Raw genomic sequence first — 21,570 nt, 5'->3', positions numbered from 1 at the left:
GTTAGTGTCAAACTACACAAAAAATGTAAACCCCTTCTCATTCTCAGAGCCAGGCTTTTAGAATCAGACAAACTTGGGTTCACATCAGAGCTCTGCCATTTACTGGTTTCATAATTCTGGGCACATAACTTTGAGCATCAGTTTCTTCACTTGGATAAAAAAATAAAAGACGTAATATCTATATTGCAGGATTATAGTACAGGTTAAATGTAATTGCCTAGCACAGAACTGATGTTCAATACCTAGTAGGCATCATTAGTCTGAGTATTGTCATTGCCATCATCATCATTATTATTACCATTTAGATAAGTCATGAGAGAGCCACATAAGTGGATTGTACTCTTTTGACATCTGAAGAATTGCCATCTCTGAACCGCATTAGAGCATTTTGCCACCGGCAAATACTGAAACTTTAGAAACGAGTTGCTGCATTTATCCTCAGAGGATATTAGAAAGAACATTAGTCACTAGATTGCACTCTGTCCTCTAAGAGGATCTTACTCAGGTCAAAACCCAAGAATAGCTGAGTGATTCCTGAGCACCCACTCTGTTTTATTCTGTGGACATTGTGAAGTGTGTCACAGCAAAGGCCCTCTTTACGTCAGCCACACAAAGGGCCAGAATCAAATTGTGCCACGTCCCTGCCCATCAGCCTGATGATGCATGTTCCATCTATAAGCTTCATTCCTGACTCTCATTCCCCTAACCTGATTTCTTATTTTTACTCCCTTTATTCACTTACTAGGTTGGTTGTGTATATAGATTTTATAACACCTTAGGTCCTTCTTCTGGAACAAGAAGAGATGTAAACAAATGCGCATGTACACATAGACATATTAAATTCACTGAAAGAAGCCTTTTAAAAAAAATTGAAGCATAGTTGATTTACAATGTTGTGTTAGTTTCTAGTACAGCAAAGTAATTCAGATATATATATATTCTTTTCCAGGTTCTTTTCCATTATAGTTTTTTACAAGATATTGAATTCCCTATGCTATACAGTAAATCCTTGCTGTTTGTCTATTTCATATATAGTAGTGTGTATCTGTTAATCCTAAACTCTGAATTTATCTCTTCCTCACCTTTCCCATTTGGTAGCCATAAATTTGCTTTTTATGTCTATGAGTCTGTTCCTGTTTGGTAAAGAAGTTCATTTATATCATTTGTTAAGATTCTACAAATAAGTGACGTTATATTATTTGTCTTTCTCTGGCTGACTCCACTCAGTATGACACTCTCTAGGTCCACCCGTGTTGCTGCAAATGGCATTCTTTCATTCTTTTTGTGGCTGAGTACTATTCCACTTTATACATATATACATGCCCCGTATCTCCTTTATCCATTCATCTGCCAGTGGACATTTAGGTTGCTGCCATGTCTTGGCTATTATAAATAGTGCTGCTGTGAACACTTGCGGGGGGGGGGGGGGGGGGGGCGTGTCTTTCCAAATTAGTTTTCATCTTTTCCAGATATATGGCCAGGGGTGGGATTGCTGGATCACATGGTAACTCTATTTTCAACTTTCTAAGGAACCTTCATGCTGTTTTCCATAGTGGACCAACTTACATTCCCACCAATAGTGTAGGAGGATTCTCTTTTCTTCACGCCCTCTCCAGAATGTATTATTTGCAGACTTTTTGATAGCCACTCTGATCAGTGTGATTATAGTTTTGATTTGTATTTCTCTAATGATTAGCGATGTTGAGCATCTTTCCATGTGACTGTTAGCCACCTGTATGTCTTCTCTGGAGAAATATCTCTTTAAGTTTTCTGCCATATTTTGATTGGGTTTTTTGGGTTTTTTATATTGAGCTGTATGAGCTGTTTCTATATTTGGGGAGTTAATCCCTTGTTAGCGATATCATTTACAAACATTTCTCCCAGTCCATAGGTTATATTTTCATATTGTTGATGGTTCCTTTGCTGTGCAAAACCTTGTAAATTTGATTAGGTCCTATTTGCTTATTTTCGCTTTTATTTCTTTTGTGTTGAGAGACTGACCTAAGAAAACACTGGTACAATTTGTTTCAGAGGGTGATTTGCCTATGTTCTCTTCTAGGAGTTTTATGGTGTCATGTATTATATTTAAGTCCTTAAACCACTTTGAGTTTATTTTTATCTGTGGTGTGAGGGAATGTTCTAACTTCATTGATGTACATGCTAAGCTTTAGAAGAGCCTCCCTTACATGAACATTTTGCAAAGCTTCCAGATGAGCTTTAATTGTAACTTCTTACTGTAGAAAAAAAAAATATGAGGGGTCAATGAAATACTTTCTTGGCATTCACAGTAGGGCAGCTATTTGCAGGAGGCCATGAAAATCCATAAGAGGTAGAAATGGACAAAATTTGCTGACGTGCGAATTTTTAATCTCAAGCATAAAGTCTCCAGTAAAGAACGGGTCAATTTTAGGGTTGACAGATAAAATGTAGAATGCCCAGCTAAGTTTGAATCTCAGATAAACACAAGTATGTGTTTAGAGAAGTATTTTCCAAATATTGCATGTTACATACTTAATAATGAAAATTACTATCTGAAATTCAGATTTAATTGTGCATCCTGTAGTCTTGTTTGCTAAATCAGTCTATTTTGATCGGTTCAGTTCAGTTCAGTGGCTCAGTTGCGTCTGACTCTTTGCGACCCCATGAACAGCAACACACCAGGCCTCCCTGTCCATCACCAACTCCCAGAGTCCACCCAAACCCATGTCCATTGAGTCGGTGATGCCATCCAACCATCTCATCCTCTGTCATCCCCTTCTCCTCCTGCCCTCAATCTTTCCCAGCATCAGGGTCTTTTTCAGTGAGTTAGCTCTTCGCATCAGGTGGCCAAAGTATTGGAGTTTCAGCTTCAACATAAGTCCTACCAATGAACAACCAGGACTGATCTCCTTTAGGATGGACTGGTTGGATCTCCTTGCAGTCCAAGGGACTCTCAAGTGTCTTCTCCAACACCACAGTTCAAAAGCATCAATTCCTCTGCGCTCAGCTCTCTGTATAGTCCAACTCTCACATCCATACGACTTCTGGAAAAACCATAGCCTTGACTAGATGGACCTTTGTTGACAAAGTAATGTCTCTGCTTTTTAATATGCTGTCTAGGTTGGTCATAACTTTCCTTCCAAGGGGCAAGTGTCTTTTAATTTCATGGCTGCAGTCACCATCTGCAGTGATTTTGGAGCCCCCCAAAATTAAGTCTGTCACTGTTTCCGCTGTTTACCCATCTATTTGCCATGAAGTGATGGGACCAGATGCCATGATCTTAGTTTCCTGAATGTTGAGCTTTAAGCCAACTTTTTCACTCTCCTCTTTCACTTTCATCAAGAGGTTCTTTAGTTCTTCTTCACTTTCTGCCATAAGGGTGGTGTCATCTGCATATCTGAGGTTATTGATATTTCTCCTGGCAGTCTTGATTCCAGCTTGTGCTTCCTCCAGCCCAGCGTTTCTCATGATGTACTCTGCATATAAGTTAAATAAGCAGGGTGACAATATACAGCCTTGACATACTCCTTTTCCTATTTGGAACCAGTCTATTGTTCCATGTCCAGTTCTAACTGTTGCTTCCTGACCTGCATACAGGTTTCCCAAGAGGCAGGTCAGGTGGTCTGGTATTCCCATCTCCTTCAGAATTTTCCACAGTTTTTTGTGACCCGCACAGTCAAAGGCTTTGGCATAGTCAATAAAGCAGAAATAGATGTTTTTCTGGAACTCTCTTGCTTTTTCGACGATCCAGCGGATGTTGGCAATTTGATCTCTGGTTCCTCAGCCTTTTCTGAAACCAACTTGAACATCTGGAAGTTCACGGTTCACATACTGTTGAAGCCTGGCTTGGAGATTTTTGAGCATTACTTTGCTAGCGTGTGAGATAAGTGCAATTGTGCAGTAGTTTGAACATTCTTAGATACTTTGAAACAGCAAAGTGTTTTGACTATACTTTGTGGGCCTTTTTAGGGCATGGGAAACCTTGTGAAATAATAAACATCTTGCATCTTTCCTGAGAAAAAAGACCATAGGCTTAAATGCATTCTGAAAACAAGTTTCACTTTCGGTATAATTATGTCCTTAGGAAGTAACAACCCTCAGTAGAGATGTGGCTCAGAAAAAAGCCATGAGCTGGTGCCAATTTGTCCATATCCACTGGTCTTGGAACTTAAAATCTCCCTCAAGAATGCAGGTGTCTGTGTATGGACCTATACCGTGTGCTGTTTCTCATCTCACATGTTCTGTGAAGAGTCAAAGGCAAGCACTCTCCTCATACTGTATACAGTTGAAATAAGGAGAGGAAATTATTGGTATGAAACTGAGGCGGAGCTTAAAATGCTCCCCTTTGTCAGTAGAAGCTTCAAAGTAGAGCTTAGACCAAAAAAATCTTAACCTTTTCAAAAGTGAGGGCTGGATTGTTCAGTCACTAAGTCGTATCTGACTCTTTGCGACCCCCTGGACCTTAGCCTGCCAGGCCCCTCTGTCCATGGGATTCTCCAGGCAAGAAAACTGGAGCAGGTTGCCATTTCCTTCTCCAGGGGATCTTCCTGACCCAGGGATCGAACCCACGTCTCCTGTCCTGCAGGCAGATTCTTTACCGCTGAGCCACCTGGGAAGGAGCCATTCGAAAGTGAGGACCCCATTTTAGTTGAAAACATAAATCTCATCCCCTTTTTTATTCTTAGTAAAATGAGGGAAACCTACTATAAAGTGAAGAATGCTTTTAAACGAATGTGCTTTTTCTTAATCATGACATAACATTTAAAACACTTTTAACTTATACATACATGTGTGTATGTATATTTGGAACTGTTCACACTTGTATGTGTACAATCTTCTGAGTTCCCCAAAGACCTCTGAGTCCTTAGGCTGGGGAACAGGCTTAGACTATCTTCGTGAGAAAAACCTAGAGTTGCTTGACGAGGCGAGCAGGCTAAGGCTAGACTCTTCTAGGCCGTTACCCTCCATGGCCCTGAGACCACTGCCACACAGTAGGGCGGGAGCCGCCTGTGCAGGAGGGCATTCCAGCATCTTTCCTCCCCAGAGTTCTTACAGGCCTAGGATGATGAGAGTAAATGGAGTCATCATCATTTGAGCTGTGCCAAGGAAGCCAGAAAGGGCCTCCATGGCAAACTTTCCTTGTGTATCTGTTATAAATCCTCCTCTCTTGCTTGATCACAAGAAATCCAGAAGAGGGGTGATGAGAAAACACCCACTCCCTTCCATTACCCAAATTGCTACATCCAGTGCCCTTTACTTCCAGGCAGATCTAACGTGTGTGCATTTAGTCGCTCAGTCGTGCCCGACTTGTTGTGACCCCCTGGACCATAGCCTACCAGGCTCCTCTGTCCAACGGGATTCTCCACACAAAAATACTGGAGTGGGTGGCCATGCCCTCCTCCAGGGTATCTTCCCAACCCAGGAATTGAACCCAGGTCTCCCATATTACAGGTGGATTCTTTACTGTCTGAGCCAAGCAGTGTTGATGAGCAAATGCCTGAATCATGTGCGCTCGAATCAGAAATCCAGCCTTGCTTTCCTTATGGTTTCTTAGGATGCTTAACAGTAACTTCCTTGTAGGACTAAATGAGATCAAATGTGTGAAAAGCTTTTAAGAAGAGTAAAGAAGAAACAAGTTAAAGAGACGCCATTCTTGGCAAAGACAAGTTTGTCAGATATGTAATACATGTTCCAGGTGATGGGGACCTAAGAGGGCGGTTCCAGGAAGTACGCAAGCAACAGAAGCAGGGTCGTGGACCACAGGAGCTAGGCCTTTGGACAGCATCTGCCTAGGCGGGTCACAGACTTTTTGTTCTTGGGACCCCTTTACACTTTTAACAATTATTGAGAATCTGAAGGGACTTTTGTTTATGTGGGTTATACCTATCAATATTTACCATATTAGAAATTGAGAAAAGTTGAAGAGATTCATTTAAAAATAATAAACCAATTATATGTTTATATAAATTATATATTTTACCAAAAAAATTTCCCCCAGACAAGCTGTTTACTGAGAAGAGTGGCATTCTTTTACCATTTTTGCAAATTTCTTTAATATCTTGCTTATAGAAGACATTCTTACTCTGCTTCTGCATTCAGTCTATTGGGATATCACACATCATAAAAGTCGCTGGAAAACTCCGTTGTATATTCATGAGGAAATGAGAATGAAGCTGTAAAATGACATCTCAGTATTATTATAAAAATAATTTTGACCTCACTGATCCCTAGAGTTCCCCAGACCACACATGGAGAGCTATTGACCTAACTTAATGATAGAGCTTTCACATAAATGATTCAGCTACACCTCACAACAAGGTTCTTAAATGACTTTTATTCAGTTGGGGAAACTGAGACTTAGAGAAGAAAGTTGCCTAAGGCTAAATAACCAGCTGCTTTGAAACTCAAACTCAACTGAACCCTGGCTGCCTCCTATTTTGAGAAAAGTTAAACTAATGAGAAAAGCTAAACTACATAGTTTCAGAGTAAGGTCAGATGCCTCCTCTGTTTATACAAATCACACCTGCAAAGGTATTAAGTCATCAGATCATTCCTGGAGCAAGGGGAAAATCAAATGCATTAATGAGTTGGCAATGGTTCTAACTGTCCCATGTGACATACCTAAAACATAGTTTACTTTCCTTCTTTCTGATTTCACTATGTTTAATAATGACTTCACAAAGGAACAGTGAGAGAATCAGAAAGCTGTTCACCTCGTGATCCAAAACACCAAAGAGGTGGTTTTGGACTTTAGACCAAGATGATAATTCGTTTTTATCTTACTTCTAAGTTGGCTAACTCTGAAATCTGTTGAATTTTTAAATGTCTGTTTTTTTACCCTCTTAGAGAAGCGGTCAGCAATTTTCTCACTGCCCTCAGTTTGCAAAGAAAGAGCAGGAATCAGCAGCAAGTCCCTCATCCTGCCATCTCTGGGAATATCTGGGCTGCCCTTAGAATTGCCCTTTCTCTGATGGACCAGCCGGAACTCTTCCAGGCGGCTAATCTCGGTGATCTGGATGTCCTCCTAAGAGCTTTCAACTTGGATCCTTGAAGGAAAAGGGGAAAAAAAATCCTTCATCTATGTAATTGTACTGAGAAATGCAAAACTATTTTATTATGAATTCCAAAAAAAGGATAAAAACGGATGTTCAAAAGGCCATGGTGATATAACCCAAGGGAATTCCCACAGACAATGCCCAGTCTCTGTTCAAATACAAAAAGCACAAAACATTGCATAGAGTCAAGTTTGGGCTCGAAAGAACAGAGAGACACAAGACAAAACCAAGATAAAGTGACCATGTTTGAATACGCTTCATAAGTCGTGAGCACACTGCAAGTATGTTCCTGGGGTTTTTCCAAGTGTCCACTTGCAGCTGATGGACATCAGCTTGCACATCTAAGGAACTTGCTCATGGGGCACCTGGAGAAAGCAGTGCCTTGGATCAGGAAATTCTGTTTCTGAACTGTCCTCTGAAATTCCCCCCTTTTACCAGGTTGAATATAGTTTGGGCCAAGGTGCATGCACATATATTAACTCTTGACTGAAAAGAGGCATTGCTTAAACACGTTCCAATTTTAACTTTTATTGTAGCCCTTTGATTTCAGAGAGGGAGCTTTGCTGGCAAAAGCAGTTTTTGCACTAGAAATTTTTGCTCTTCCCAATCAAAACTTTTCTGGGATTGTATATATGCACTTTACTATCTTATTTATGCCTTGCTGGAGTTTTGTTTTGTTGCTCCAATTTTTAACTTGGGGGTGAAAGACTTGCGAACTCAGCCTTGTTAGATCAACGGACCAAATAAAAATTCCTGAAAATAGTTTTTCATAGTGTAGGGTTTTGAAGGCGTGTTTTTTCTTAAAGCAGATAAGACATAGGTGTAAATATGTCAAACACAGATCTTATTCACATGCTTTTCTGGGACTCTGTATGAACTTAAGCAAAAGATAAGATAGCATTCACAAATTCTCTACAGAAAGGTTGATGATGATGTGATTTCTATTGAGTTAACATTAACTTGCTTAAATGTCATATTTTCCTTGCGTTCTAACTGCCATTCACAGTTAATGTTCCTTTTAAACTGTTAATATTTTAAATAGTATTTCTTGAGTGATAAATACATCTTTCCCTTAAAATTATGCATATTCTTAGTTCCATAATAATCTGCCCTGCTCACCCTTTTGCATTCTAAATGATAGAAGATCAGTGTCTTCAAGCTGAACCTCACTGAACGTCAGTGGTTTAATATGAAAGATGCATGCGTGGCTTTCACTTTGAACATGTATCAAGCATCAGGAATTTTCTGCTGGCAGTAGTGTTTTATGTAATTGGTTATAGTCCACTCAGTTCTTCAGAGTGTTTTGTGCCTGTTGGGAGTTTGGTGATTATTTGGAAAGACGTCGTTTTTTAAAGATTTAGAAAAATTGTTTGCAAAATGCTAACCAAAATATAAATTCACTGATGTCCAATTCGAGTAATTTGTCCTGGTTAAGTGGTCCTCTTCGTCTTCACTGTGTCTCTGTCCTTCCTCTAGAATCTTCCCCAAAGCAATCCAAGCCCATCTTTTTTCCTTATGTTCTTTGGTTACTAATAGCTGGATACATTCATGACTATAGTTACCACAAATTTGGTTCAAGAATTTAATTGACTGGGGAGTTAGCTTCTGCTGGAAGATGAGAGAGGAAATGTACACACATGCTAAGACATGGAACTCTTGAGGTACAGGTAGAAATGCTCTCTTATGTCAGAAGTCTCTAGGGTAGGAAGGGGTCCCAAGGACACATGAAACCACAAGCACTTGAGGCTTCCACATATCATAACCTATCCTAGTGGATAAAGACAAAGAGTTGAGGGCCTGTGGTGGTGCCAGACTTTTATCTTCATGTCAAAGCCTACCTGGGCTAGGTGATGCCTCCATCTGGCCAGCAAGAGACAGAGGCACTAGGGCATTCACTGTTGGGCAGGAGTCCCAACCCAGGGTTGGCCTCCTTCCCTGTGGTCTGAGAAGCAAAACAGAGCTCAATAATACTTTCAAAAGAATACCTGGTATTCTTTAGAGTTTCAGAATCCTAGAAACTCGGTCTGGAATGGACTCTTGGTGCCCAACTCCAGTCCGTGACAGATGCCTGCTTGAGTATCCCTAATGGAATAGCATCCATTCTCTGCATGCTTATCCTCTCCATCCCTGTGCATCACTGGCTGCTCAGCTGACTTGCATCCATCATAGACCATTAGGACAAACTTTACAGGTGTTCTGTTTATGAAGTCATTCTATACTTTCAGTAGTCAACTGAATTTGCAATAAACATAGGCTGCTTTCATAGCCTTGCTGGCACTACCTGCATGAAATTGGTAACAAAGCCTGAAAACAGGGTAAATGTGGGATATTTTGATTTGATTTTTGATTGTTCCTATGTGGTGGCAGATTTTGCAGCCCAAGTTTTATTTTGCTTTTGGAATACAAAGTAACTTCAAAGAGTTGTGTTAGAGGACACAAAGTTTTTCAATACTTTTTTTTAATTGACATAGTTGATTTACAGTGTTGTTAGTTTCTGCTATGCAGCAAAGTGATTATTATACATGGATATAAGTTCTTCTTATAATCTTTGCCATTATGGTTTATCACAGGTTATTAAATACATTTCCCTATGCTATACAGTAGGACCTTGTTGTTTACGCATTCTATATATAATATTTTGCATCTGCTAACCTCAAACTCCTAATTCATCCCTCCCCCACCCCTCTTATGCCTTGGCAACCACAAATCTGATCTCCATATGTAAGTCTGTTTCTGTTATGTAGATATGTTCATTTGTGTCATATTTTCTTTCAACTTTTTAAAAAAACTATCTGTTGTATATTGAAGTATAGTTGATTACCAATGTTACAGTTCCAGGTGTATTGCAGAGTGATTAAGTTAAACATACACATGTATCTATTCTTTTTCAAATTCTTTTCCCATTTAGATTGTTACATAATATTGAGCAGAGTCCCCTGTGGGTCCCTATTGGTTATCCATGGTAAATACAGCAGTGTGTACATCAATCCCAGACTCCCTAACTATCCCACCCCCCACCTTGTGTCATATTTTAGATTCCACATATAATAGATATATTTCTCTTTTTTTTTTTTAGTTTATTTTAAACAAATACCAAATTGTGTTGGTTTCTGCCATACATCAACATGAATCAACCATAGGTATACATATGTCCCCTCCTCCTCGAAACTGCCACCCCATTCTACCCCTCTAGGATGTCACAGAGCCCTGATTTGAGTTTCCTGAGTCACTGTCAGAATCTTACAATAGTTAAAAGCTAATTAATGTGCACAGGTGAGAATTACTTGCAAAGTAGTGAGAAAAATTTGTTTTTGTTATGATGGATAGCTATTATTGTAAGAAGACCTTTTTTTAGCTTGATAAAGCCACAGAACTTGTCTTTGGTGGGAAAATAAGAGTCATTTTACTTTAAAGTCATGGTAATTGGATGAGCAGTGTGCCAGCAGAAACCGATGGCTACTTCTGATCATTGCTTGTTCCTGCTGAACCTCTGGGGGTCGTCTTGCTGATCTGTCAGTGGACTCTCATTTCTCCTATGAGCCTTAGACAGACAAGTGGCTTTTGTGAGCCTGAGCCTTGATCTTCTTGCCCCAGATGGAGGGAGGGTCTCTTCTTGCCTTTTTCAAGGCCAGGATGTAGCAGCCACAGTCAAAAAGTGCTGGGCTCTACGCCCACAGATTGGCTGTAACCAGACTTGTTATTTCTTATTTTTACTTATTTCACTTCATCTCTATATCCATGTATGTTGCTGCAAATGGCATTATTTCATTCTTTTTTATTGTTGCATAGTATTCCATTGTATATATGCACATCTTTAAAAAAATTTTTATTGGAGTATAGTTGCTTTGCACTGCTGTTAGTTTCTACTGTACAACATGGTGAATCAGCTATATATCCCCTCTTTTTTGGATTTCCTTCCCACTTAGGTCACCACAGAGCATTTAGTAGAGTTCCCTGTGCTAGGTTCTCTAGCCCAGTAGGTTCTCATTAGTTATCTATTTTATACATAGTATCAACAGTTGCATATATGTCAATTCCAATCTCCCATTTCATCCCACCCCCACTTTCCCCTTTGGTATCCATACATTTGTTCTCTGCATCTGTGTCTCTGCCTCTATTTCTGCTTTGTAAATAAGATTGTCTATACCAATTTTTTCAGATCCCACATATATACATTAATATATGATACTTTTCTTTCTTACTTCACTCTCTAAGTCCATCTATGTCTCTACAAATGACCCAATTTCATTATTTTTCATGGCTAAGTAATATTCCACTATATATATATATGTGTGTGTGTGTGTACACCACATCTTCTTTATTCATTCCTCTGTTGATGGATGTTTAAGTTGTTTCCGTGTCTTGGCTATTGTGAATAGTGCTGCTATGAACATAGGGGTGCATGTATCTTTTTGAATTGTAGTTTTTTCCAGATATATGCCCAGGAGTGCTGGATTGCTGGATCATATGGTAACTATTTTTAGTGTTTTGAGAAACCTCCATACCATTATCCATAGTTACTGTACCAACTTACATTCCCACCAACAGTGTAGTAGGGTTCCCTTTTCTCCACACCTTCTCCAGCATTTGTTATTTGTAGATTCCTTAAATGATGGCCATTCTAACCTGTGTGAAGTTGTACTCATTATAGTTTTGAATTTGTCTAATGATTAGCAATGTTGAACATCTTTCCATGTGCCTATTGGTCATTTAGGTGTCATCTTTGAAGAAACATCTATTTAGATTTTCTTCTCATTTTCCATCTGGGTTGTTTTTTCAGTTGTTGAGTTGTATGAGCTGTTTCTATATCTTGGAAATTAAACCCATGTTGGTCACATCACTTGCAAATATTTTCTCTCAGCCTGTAGGTTTTTTCTATTTGTTTGTGGTTTCCTTTGCTATGCAAAAGCTTATAAGTTTGATTAGGTCCCATTTGTTTATTTTTGCTTTTATTTCTACTGCCATGGGAGAATGACATAAGAAAATATTGCCATAATTTATGTTAGAGAATGTTTTGCCTATGTTCTCTTCTGGGAGTCTCATGTTGTCATATCTTACTTATATTTAAGCCATTTTGAGTTTATTTTTGTGCATGGTGAGAAGATGTGTTCTGATTTCATTGATCTTTACATGCAGCTGTCCAGTTTTCCCAACAATACTTGTTGGAGAGAGTCTTTTTTCTGTTTTACACTCTTGCCTCCTTTGTTGAAGATTAATTGACTGTAGGGGTGTGGGTTTATTTCTGGGTTCTCTGTTCTGTTCCATTGATCCCTATGTCTGTTTTTGTTCTAGTATCATGATGTTTTGATTACTCTAGCTTTGTAGTATCATCTGAAGTCTGGGAGGGTTATGCCTCCTGGCTTTGTTCTTCTTCCTTAGTATGCTCTGGCAACTCTGAGTCTTTTATGGTTCCATATAAATCTTAGGATTATTTGTTCTAGTTCTATGAATAATGTCATGTGTAATTTGATAGGGATTTGATTTAAATCAAATTTAATTAAATTTGATTAATTTAATCACATTAAATTTGTAGATTGCTTTGGGTAGTATGGCCATTTTAACAATATTGATTCTTCTAATCCAAGAGCATAGAATGTCTTCCTTCAGTGATACTTCTTAAAAATTTTATTGGAGTATATAGTTGATTTACAATGCTGAGTGAGTTTCATGTGTACAGCATACCGATTCAGTTACATATGTTATTCTTCATTTTCTAAGTCATGTCTGACTCTGCAACCCCATGGGATGTAGCCTGCCAGCCTCCTCTGTCTGTGGGATTTCCCAGGCAAGAGTGGGAACTAGGACTGGGTTGCCTATATATATATATATATATATATATATATATATATATACACACACACATACACACATAGATGTATGTATATACCAATTTCACTATATATAAAATACACATTCTTTTCCAGATTCTTTTCCCATATAACTTATTACAAAATATTGAGTTCCCTGTACAATACAGTAGGTCCTTGTTGGTTGTTTTACATTGTGTTTTAATTACAAGCTCCTAATTTATCCTTGCTGCTATGTTTCCCTCTTTGGAAACCACAAATTTATTTTCAAAATATGTGAGTCTGTTTCTGTTTTATAAATAAGTTGGTTTATATGATGATACTTTTTAACAAAATTAAGTAAAAACAGTTGCTGGAAAGCAAGTGGAAGTTTATAGAAATCAGAGCACCAAAAACTTAAGTAGCAAGATTTCAGATCAGTGTGTATTGTATACACCTATTTTTAATTGTTGACACATTTAAGGCAGAACTGACTTTTGCATCTTATCTTCATGATGTAAAATTGTCATTCAAATTTCTCTTCCATTTGAAAGGATAGGTATTTTGGGTTACCTTCTGGGGTACTCTAGGAAGGCTTTGAGTACATTTTTTTTCTTGGGTTACTGAGTAATAAATAGCCTAAGATCTCTTAGAGAATGGTAATATTTTACTATTTTTACTATTTTACCACTCCATTTCATGTGACTTTCAAGGACCAGTTTCACTAGTAAATAGGATGAAAATGCAGCGATGGCCAGTGATCACTGCTGAATTTCAAAATGTTATAACTGTGTCTGCTGGGCTATTTCCATGTGCTCCTGTACCTTCACAATGAGGCAAAGGAGGAGTAGAGAAAAGGAGAAATAAGGGGCCTATCACATTGAGTCATCATTCCCTTTGCTTTCTCCCACTCAATCCCCATGACTCCTTGAAAGAAAGGCAGATCTTATCCACCAGGAAATGTTTAGTAGAACACTGAGGTGCGCTTTCTCAGCCAATCTGTGTTCCAACTAGAATGGCAAATTTGTGACAGTTAACTGGGTTGGAATGTCCAGGACCCACTCACTTTCAATTTTATGCTGCTTTCCTCTTTCTTTAACATAATAGTTCTGTCTCTATTATTAAAGAGAACTACTTAATTCTCTTTTATGAGAACTATTATGTTAAATCTTAGGTCTGTGTCTAGCCATTAATATTAAGTCTTTTTAGTGTATTTGTGCTATACAGGCAAGACTTGAATACAACTGTAGTTAGTCCTACTTATAACAGGAGCTCCCAAACTCTGTACCATAAGCTTTGTCTGTGAGTGCCTCAGAAACAGAAAAAGCAAAATGATCATTTTGTGTCCATTTGTCCCTGAATCAGTTGCACAGAACTGGACTGTATGTTGTTGTTGCTATGGTGATTGTTTTTATTGCTCGAAATGCTTCTAGAAGCATTCTAGTAACAGGGTGTTTTGAAGGCTTCATTTGTGTGCCATCTTCTTGAGGCCCCCTGTTTTAGGAATTATTACACATGCACATGCATGATTTCAACTTTGTAAAAATAATTTCAAATGTATTCCCTCGCCAGATTTTACTGCACAATTTCCTTATTTCAGTATTTATAGAACTGGTTGAAATTAAACTGTTTGAACTAAGAAGTAGATAGATCTATATATTTTTTAAGAGTGTTTGTAGCTATCTGAACTCTGGCATAAGGTTTGTAAAAAGGCAGTTTTTAAAAAGTAAAACATATAACCTCAGGTACCAAGATAACGCATGCATTAGTACTTGCAAAGTCTGCCTACTCGAATATTAACCAAAGCATGCAAGATAACTTTACTGAATGTAAATTTACCCTGTGCATGATTAAGTCTCATAGGTTAGCTTATTTTTCCTTGCTTCTGAACAGGGAGCATTTTCATGAACTTTGTGTTCCAGTTTTTCTACCTTTAGTATCCTATCCTTGAGGTTGTTCTCATGCTATTTACACCAAACTTTAGAGATTCACACAGCTGGTTTATGCAGTGCAGTGTTGCAGCCAGCGCCAAACTAATCCTGTAAGAAAACCAGATATTTAGACATCCGAACAGTTTTTAAAAAGCAGTTGAGGCACAACAGACCCAAAACAAAATCCACATGTCTGAATGCTACTAAACAAAAGCATATTGATTGCCTCGGCACAATTTTAAGAGTGCATTTCAAACTTTTTCTAAGTTAGAAATGCTGACATTCTTAATAAGGTGGGGAGTTCAGGGTAACATCAGGTGCATGAAAAACATCATAAGGCAAAGTGGACACAGGGTCTTAATTTCCACAAATGTCACGTAGTGGGTGGGGCATCTATCACACCACTGTCCTCAACACAGCCCTGTTCATATGGTAAGTGAGCTACTTGGGGCCACATCCCTTAAGAAACTGGACGTGGTCAATCTGTGCAAACACACTGACATTCAAGGTTGATGAGGTGACTTCACAGTCACTCAGAACCAACTCTAAAGTCTTCTCACTGACTTTCTGTGACGCCTGCTTTAAGGAAAAATAAGGACAAGGAGACCAGAAGTGGAGGGGGGCAAAGCTCAGTCAGACAATAGTGGCATCCTATGTTATGCCAGCTTTGTCACCACTTCATATCCCTGTATATCCCCACACACATGCAGGTGAGCGCCAAGCCCACTGTGTGGAAGCATTAAACAGTTAAGAGGAGGGAAAAAACCAGAAAACTAAAGTGTGTGATTTCACAAACTCTCCTCTCAGGTGGTATTTTGCCTTGAATAAAGTTTCCACTACCTGCACCCTCTGCAGAAATACCAAAATAGCACACTCTGGAAATAAGTGCCCCGATCTCAAAACTGTTTTCTTAAGACTGCTCTCCAATAAAGAACTCTTGCCGTAGAGCGTCACAGCAAAACCCGACAGGCTCATTGGAACACTTTCAGAAACCTGTACTCAAAATAATAAGATGGAAAATAATGAATGAGGCAGTTCTTTACTTACCATAAAATGTGGGTTTTTCTTTCTTAGAGAAGGAAATGGAAGGAATATACACACTCAATGAGGTAGTTTGGCCTTTTCAATGAGATATATAAAAATACCACAAAGGAATTGTGCTACATGAGAAAGATGTTCATGATTGAACGTGTTACCAGTAGACAAAGGAAACAGAGCAAGCCTAAATTTTACTAATTTATTTTCAATTCCCCCCATATCATCTAACCCAAACCCTCTTCAATTTTCATTGCCCAACTTTGTTTACATTTGTTGAAAATAAACCTGATTAATTTAGTAAACTTTTTACAAACTATAACAAGCATTTATTAACTATTTAGAAGAGATGTTTCTATATATTTTGTATATCTATGAATATTGCATATCTAATCTAAAATACTGTTTGGGACAAATTCTTCTGTGATGCTTCCTTATCATGCTCAATTATGTTTAAAATCTTGGGATTTCATTTTTAACCTCAATAGATAACAGAAAAAAATTAACCTTAAATGTTTACATTGAGCTTTTAAATTAAAACCAACCCAAATTAAGTGACCTATAGTAAATTAATGACAGTAGGGGTGGGGGCATTAAATTTATTGGCATACTACATGACAATGTATCTGTATATTTAATGAAATATTACATATCATAGCACAACTCTGCTGGGTATTAAGACTTCATCTTAGTATTTCCCTGCATTGCTCTTTGAAATAAAATTCCTACCATAAAAATCTCTTATCATATTGATTGATGTGTTTAATTTACTGTTGGCTTATAATTTGCAAAGTACCAAGATTAAGGTAGTATTTTTGTACTTAATGGAAGCATGCCTTCCCCTTTTTCACATTATTAAATTGTATTTATATTTGTGCAATTTTAAACTATGTTTTCAAATAAACTTTGTCTGTGGCTTCAAGGTCTTTTCAAATATCTTTCAAAATGGGATACAGGGATCAGAATTGCTTCAAATCAAACAATCCAATTTGTACTCCTGGTTAAAAGGTCTTTTTATTGAATAGCACTATAATTTTGCATGAGTTATCTGGAGATCAGGAATGCATTTTTAGATAAAAAAAACTTTAAAATCCTCCTCCTTTGTTAAAGTCTAAAATATTATTTAACCTGAAATTGAGCTTTGGTGGATTTTTGTGGGGCTTTTTCTTTTAGAATAAAAGTATTAAAATATATTTGTTTTAGGGTCTTTTTCTTTTTTGGTCAAATCTTTGAGCACATACTAAGTACAGGTCTTGTTCTAGAGCAGGACAGTGGTAAGTAAATCAAACCTTTGAAGAGCTTGGATATCAACTACAAGTACTTTTAATAGATGAGAATGCTGCAAAGTGCTAAAAGAACAAGGTAACTTCTATATATTTAGTGAAATATTACATATCATAGCACAACTCTGTTGGGTATTAAGACTTCATCTTAGTATTTTCCCACATTGCTTATGTAGTATGCTAAGTGCTAGAAGAACAAGGTTAGTAAGAAATGAGAGTGACTGGGCTCCTTTATCTGGACAGGTCAGGAAAGGTTTCTCTTACCTGGTGTTTTGGGCTGAGATTTGAACAGCAAGAAGCCAGCCAAGTGGAGCTGGGGATTCCCTCCTCAGTGCCCTGTCTCTTTCAATTGGAGGCCGCACTTACCCTTGGTGGGATTCTCTTTTCTCCTCTGTAAAATTAAGCTGTACATCTTTTCACTCCTGCTTCACTGTTATTCTCCAGGCAGTAAAGTCCCATCTACCTAGTGGTGAACTGTGGCTCCTCTCCTACCTCTGGCATAACTCAAACCCTTTCTATGTCTCTGACCCTCTCCCCAATTTTTTAAATATGAATATTAATTTCCTCTCATAGCTGCTTCACTCCATGTGTGTGTACAACAGCAGCCCAGGGTCTGAATGGTTCTTCACATTTCTTTACAGGGCTCCTTAAGGTAATACCTTACCTATGCAGCACTTCAGAGTTCACAAAGGACTGATATATTTTTTCCTTACTTAACACCTGCTGGTGATCAGCTTAAGGAATCAGAACTTCAGGCACCAACAGTTAATTTTGGCATTTTGCCCTGTGGAAGTAAACTACTGATTCTCTGTAGGCACTCTCCTCGAGTTTGCTCACTGAACTCAGGAGGGTGGAGTCCAGAAGGGCAGCCTTCTCAGCCCCAGTTCTCTGGAAGGGAAACAGGAAGCTAGTTCACATTTCCTGAAGCTACCTGCTACAGAGTCCTCAGGCAGAGGTTTCTACTGTCATTTTAACCTCAGGGAGCACTCAGGTCCTAAGCTTTTGCTCTACTGCTAATTGTATCCAGTCCGTAAGTGTTAGTCACTTAATCGTGTCTGACTCTTTGCAACCCCATGAACTGCAGCCCACCAGGCTCCTCTGTCCATGGGATTTTCCAGGCAAAAATACCGGAGTGGATTGCCATGACCTTCTCCAGAGGAATCTTTCCGACCCAGGGATCAAACCCACGTCTTCTGCAATGCAGGCAGATTCTTTACCATCAGAGCACCAGGGGAGCCCTCAATAGTAAGTTATAATGGGAAAACTGATGAGGACCAAACACAAACTGATGACTCAAGATTGTTCTTTTAAATTTACAGAACTGTTAACAAAGTAAGTTCACTAAACCAAAAAGGGAAATGTAAAAATCTGGGAAGAGTTCAACTGGTTAACTGTCTTACCTTCTTCCTCTCTCCACATATCCTCCCTCACACCCCCTCCTAAGATGGCCACCTTGCTTCCTCTTTCCCTCAGAAAATAAACACAGGAAAGAACTCCCAGACTCTCGGCATTGTCTCCTGGTCTCCTCACCATGGCGTCTGCCTTCCTCCTGTCCACACACAAGTCTTCCAGGCCCTGCCTAAAGTCAGCTCCAACTCTGGCACCAGATTCTGTGTCCTCTTGGCTGTTCAAGAACAGAGGATCAGCACTTCTGTCCCCTTCCTTCATATTCTTTATTTGACCATCTTATTTCTCATATTTAAAAGGAAAAAGTTCTCTCAGTCCCACTCACTTCCCTTAGCAGTCACCACCCCGCTTTCTTTTGTACCAAAACTCCTCCAAAGAATTGTCTGCATTGTTTTGCAATTCCTCTCCCAAACTGCTCCCATGGAGACTACACGTCACTCCAAGTTGACCAGTCTCACAGTGAACTCATCTTCCTCAGCCTACCACGGTTATTTGGTCACTCCCACCTCCTCAGGATGCTTTCCTCACTTGGCTTCCACTTCCAGGCACTATGCCCTTGGTTTCTGGGCACGACAGTGGCCACCCGTCCCTGGGCTCCTTTGCTGGCTCGTCTTCTCACCGACTTATGTTCAAGGGCTCAGTCCCTGGACCTCTTGTTATTTCTGGTCTCCCTCCATTGACAATCCCACCCATCTAGATACCAACCACTCCCAATTTTATATCTACAGTCCAGACTTCTATCCAAAGTCCAGAGTTGTATGGTATGTTCAGCTTCCTACTCAACATCAGCCATGGAGCTCTAACTGGCACTTCAACCTCAACATGTCCCCAGCCAGACTCCTGATCATCTTTCTCCACCACCAGCTGTAACCTCACCACACCCTCACCACCTTAGCTGACTGCAACTACATTCTTCAGTTGCTCAGAACAAAAACTTTGGGGGCAGCTTTAGCTACTCATTCCCTCACACCCCACAGTCTATCCATCAGGAAATCCTATTGGCCTTACATTCAAATGTATCTAGAATTGCCCATCCACACTACCCCCACTGCTGCCATCCGTCCCTCTGAGCATCAATATCTCCCCTTGCTCACCACAGTAGCCCCTACTTCTGTCCTTGTCTTCCTGCCATCTCAGCTAAACAAAGAACAATCTCCCTGAAAATTCGGGCAGAGCAGTTCAGGGCTCCCCATTTTACTCTAAAGCCAAGCCCTTCCAATGCCTCTTTGGCTAAGGCAGTCTGGCTCCCACTCTCCTCCTTCCCTTCCAACCACATTGGTTCCCTTGCTGCTTCTCCAACACATCAGATACATTCCTACCCTGGGGCTGCTACTCCAGCTGGTCCCTCTGCCAAGTGTATCCTTGCCCCAGACATCTATTTTGACGAATGATGCCTTACCATCCTTCAAGTCTTCTTTCAAATCTCACCTTCAAATGATACCTTCCCTGGTCAGGTACTTCCCTGATTTAGTACCTCAACGTGCATGTCCATTCCTGGTCTACATTTCTTTTTTCCAAAAGACTCAGAAAGTTTTACTATGTCATTTACTGATTTCTTATGTTTAGTATCTCTCTTTGGTAGAAAATTAACTTAGCAAGGGCAGAGACCCATATCTACTTTGTTTACTGATAGGTCCAAGAAAAGACATATCCTGTCCATGGGATCGCAAAGAGTTGGACACAATTGAGCAACTGAACAACATGTCCAAGAAAAACAATGTCCGGCACACAGTAGATGGTTAGTAGTTTCTGAATGATGAACCATGCTACACAGATTAACATAATAAATTGGAATCATCTTAATGGAACCATCTCTAAAAAAAAAAATTCTGGAAAAAAAAGTCAATGTTGTAATTAATTTTTTTTAATTTTTAGATTAAAACAATTGGTCAAAACTTCCAGAGTCAAAATGCTACATGGGTTAAAATGATGACATACCACAGTAAAAATACCCTGTGTCCACCAGACTATCAGATGCTTTATACAACTCATCACAAGTATTACACCCACTGAACAGATGAGAAGACTGAGTCTCAGGATATTAAATACTTACCAAAGTCACAGAGCTAGTCTGTGTTGGAAATAGGATTTGAACTTGTCTATATGCTTCTACTCTTGCCATTATTCCACCCTGACTTTCTACTTCACTGAAAGACTCTTCCTAGTAGATTTTTAAATAATTGGTTACATACGGATAAGAATTACTCACCATTTTCCTGTTAAATTTCTCCACTGTGACTGAAGTTTATCACTGACGACATCTGAAAAGCTGAACAATGAGTTCAAACAGCACATACACATAAACTTTCTGCTACTGGACAAGACGGGCTATGCCAACCAGCAGCAGCTGGCTTGCAAACAACTGTCCTAAAACCACAAGCAGTAAGCAACCTCTCACATCCCCATCATTTCCTTCTCCTCTTAGTCCCTCACCAAAACAGATGATATGACACTGATTTTACTTAGATTTTAAAGATAAATAGGTTTGTCTTTTTAAAAAATTTTAGGCATTAAATTTAGGCATTTTAAGTAGCAGTTAGTATGCCCTAGATAGCAAGCAAAATAAGGCCCCCTGAGAGGTGTCCACATCCTAATCATCTTATATGGCAACGGAAACATTGCAGCTGTGATTAAAGATCCTGAGATGGGAAGATTATCCTGGACTATCTGGGTAAACGCATGTAATTACAAGGGTCTCTGTAAGAAAGAGGCAGGAGATATGACAATGGAAGCTGATGCTGGAGTGATGCAAATGCTGTCAGGAGATCATGAACCAAGGAGTGCCAACAGCATCCCCAAACTGGAAGAAGTGGGGAATGGATTTTCCCCTACAGATCCCCTCCTGCCAACACCTTGATTTTAGCCCTGTGAGACCCACTTCCAGACCTCTGACCTAATGTATTGTCTGAAGCCACTAAAGTTGTAATTTGTCACAGCAGCAATAGGAAACTCATACAGCCTAGAAATATTGTCATAAAAATGCTGAAATCTCTTGATTCAACTAGTGCTGATTCTGCTCATACCTACATTAAGGAAGCCATTAGCAAACGAAGCAGGGAGCCACAGAAAGGTCTTAATTGATTCCAGTATTCAG

At 39.2% G+C, this 21,570-nt stretch overlaps 1 protein-coding gene across 11 annotated transcripts in view; it reads left to right on the top strand.

Moving 5' to 3' along the window:
• Positions 1–8,602, top strand: part of PEX5L (peroxisomal biogenesis factor 5 like) — a 264,931-nt gene extending 256,329 nt beyond the window's left edge. For all 11 annotated transcript variants that reach the window (XM_043873810.1, XM_043873807.1, XM_043873808.1 and 8 more), the window contains one exon: positions 6,826–8,602. In XM_043873810.1, coding sequence (XP_043729745.1) covers positions 6,826–7,030 — 205 coding nt within the window. In that variant the 3' untranslated portion in view covers positions 7,031–8,602. The remainder of the gene's footprint in view (positions 1–6,825) is intronic.
• The last annotated feature ends 12,968 nt before the right edge of the window (positions 8,603–21,570 follow it).

This window comes from Cervus elaphus, chromosome 19 (assembly GCF_910594005.1).
Source record: "Cervus elaphus chromosome 19, mCerEla1.1, whole genome shotgun sequence".
NCBI classification, from domain to species: domain Eukaryota; kingdom Metazoa; phylum Chordata; class Mammalia; order Artiodactyla; family Cervidae; genus Cervus; species Cervus elaphus.
The sequence above is the reverse complement of the archived record's forward strand: the minus strand, read 5'-3'. Positions and strand labels throughout refer to the sequence as shown.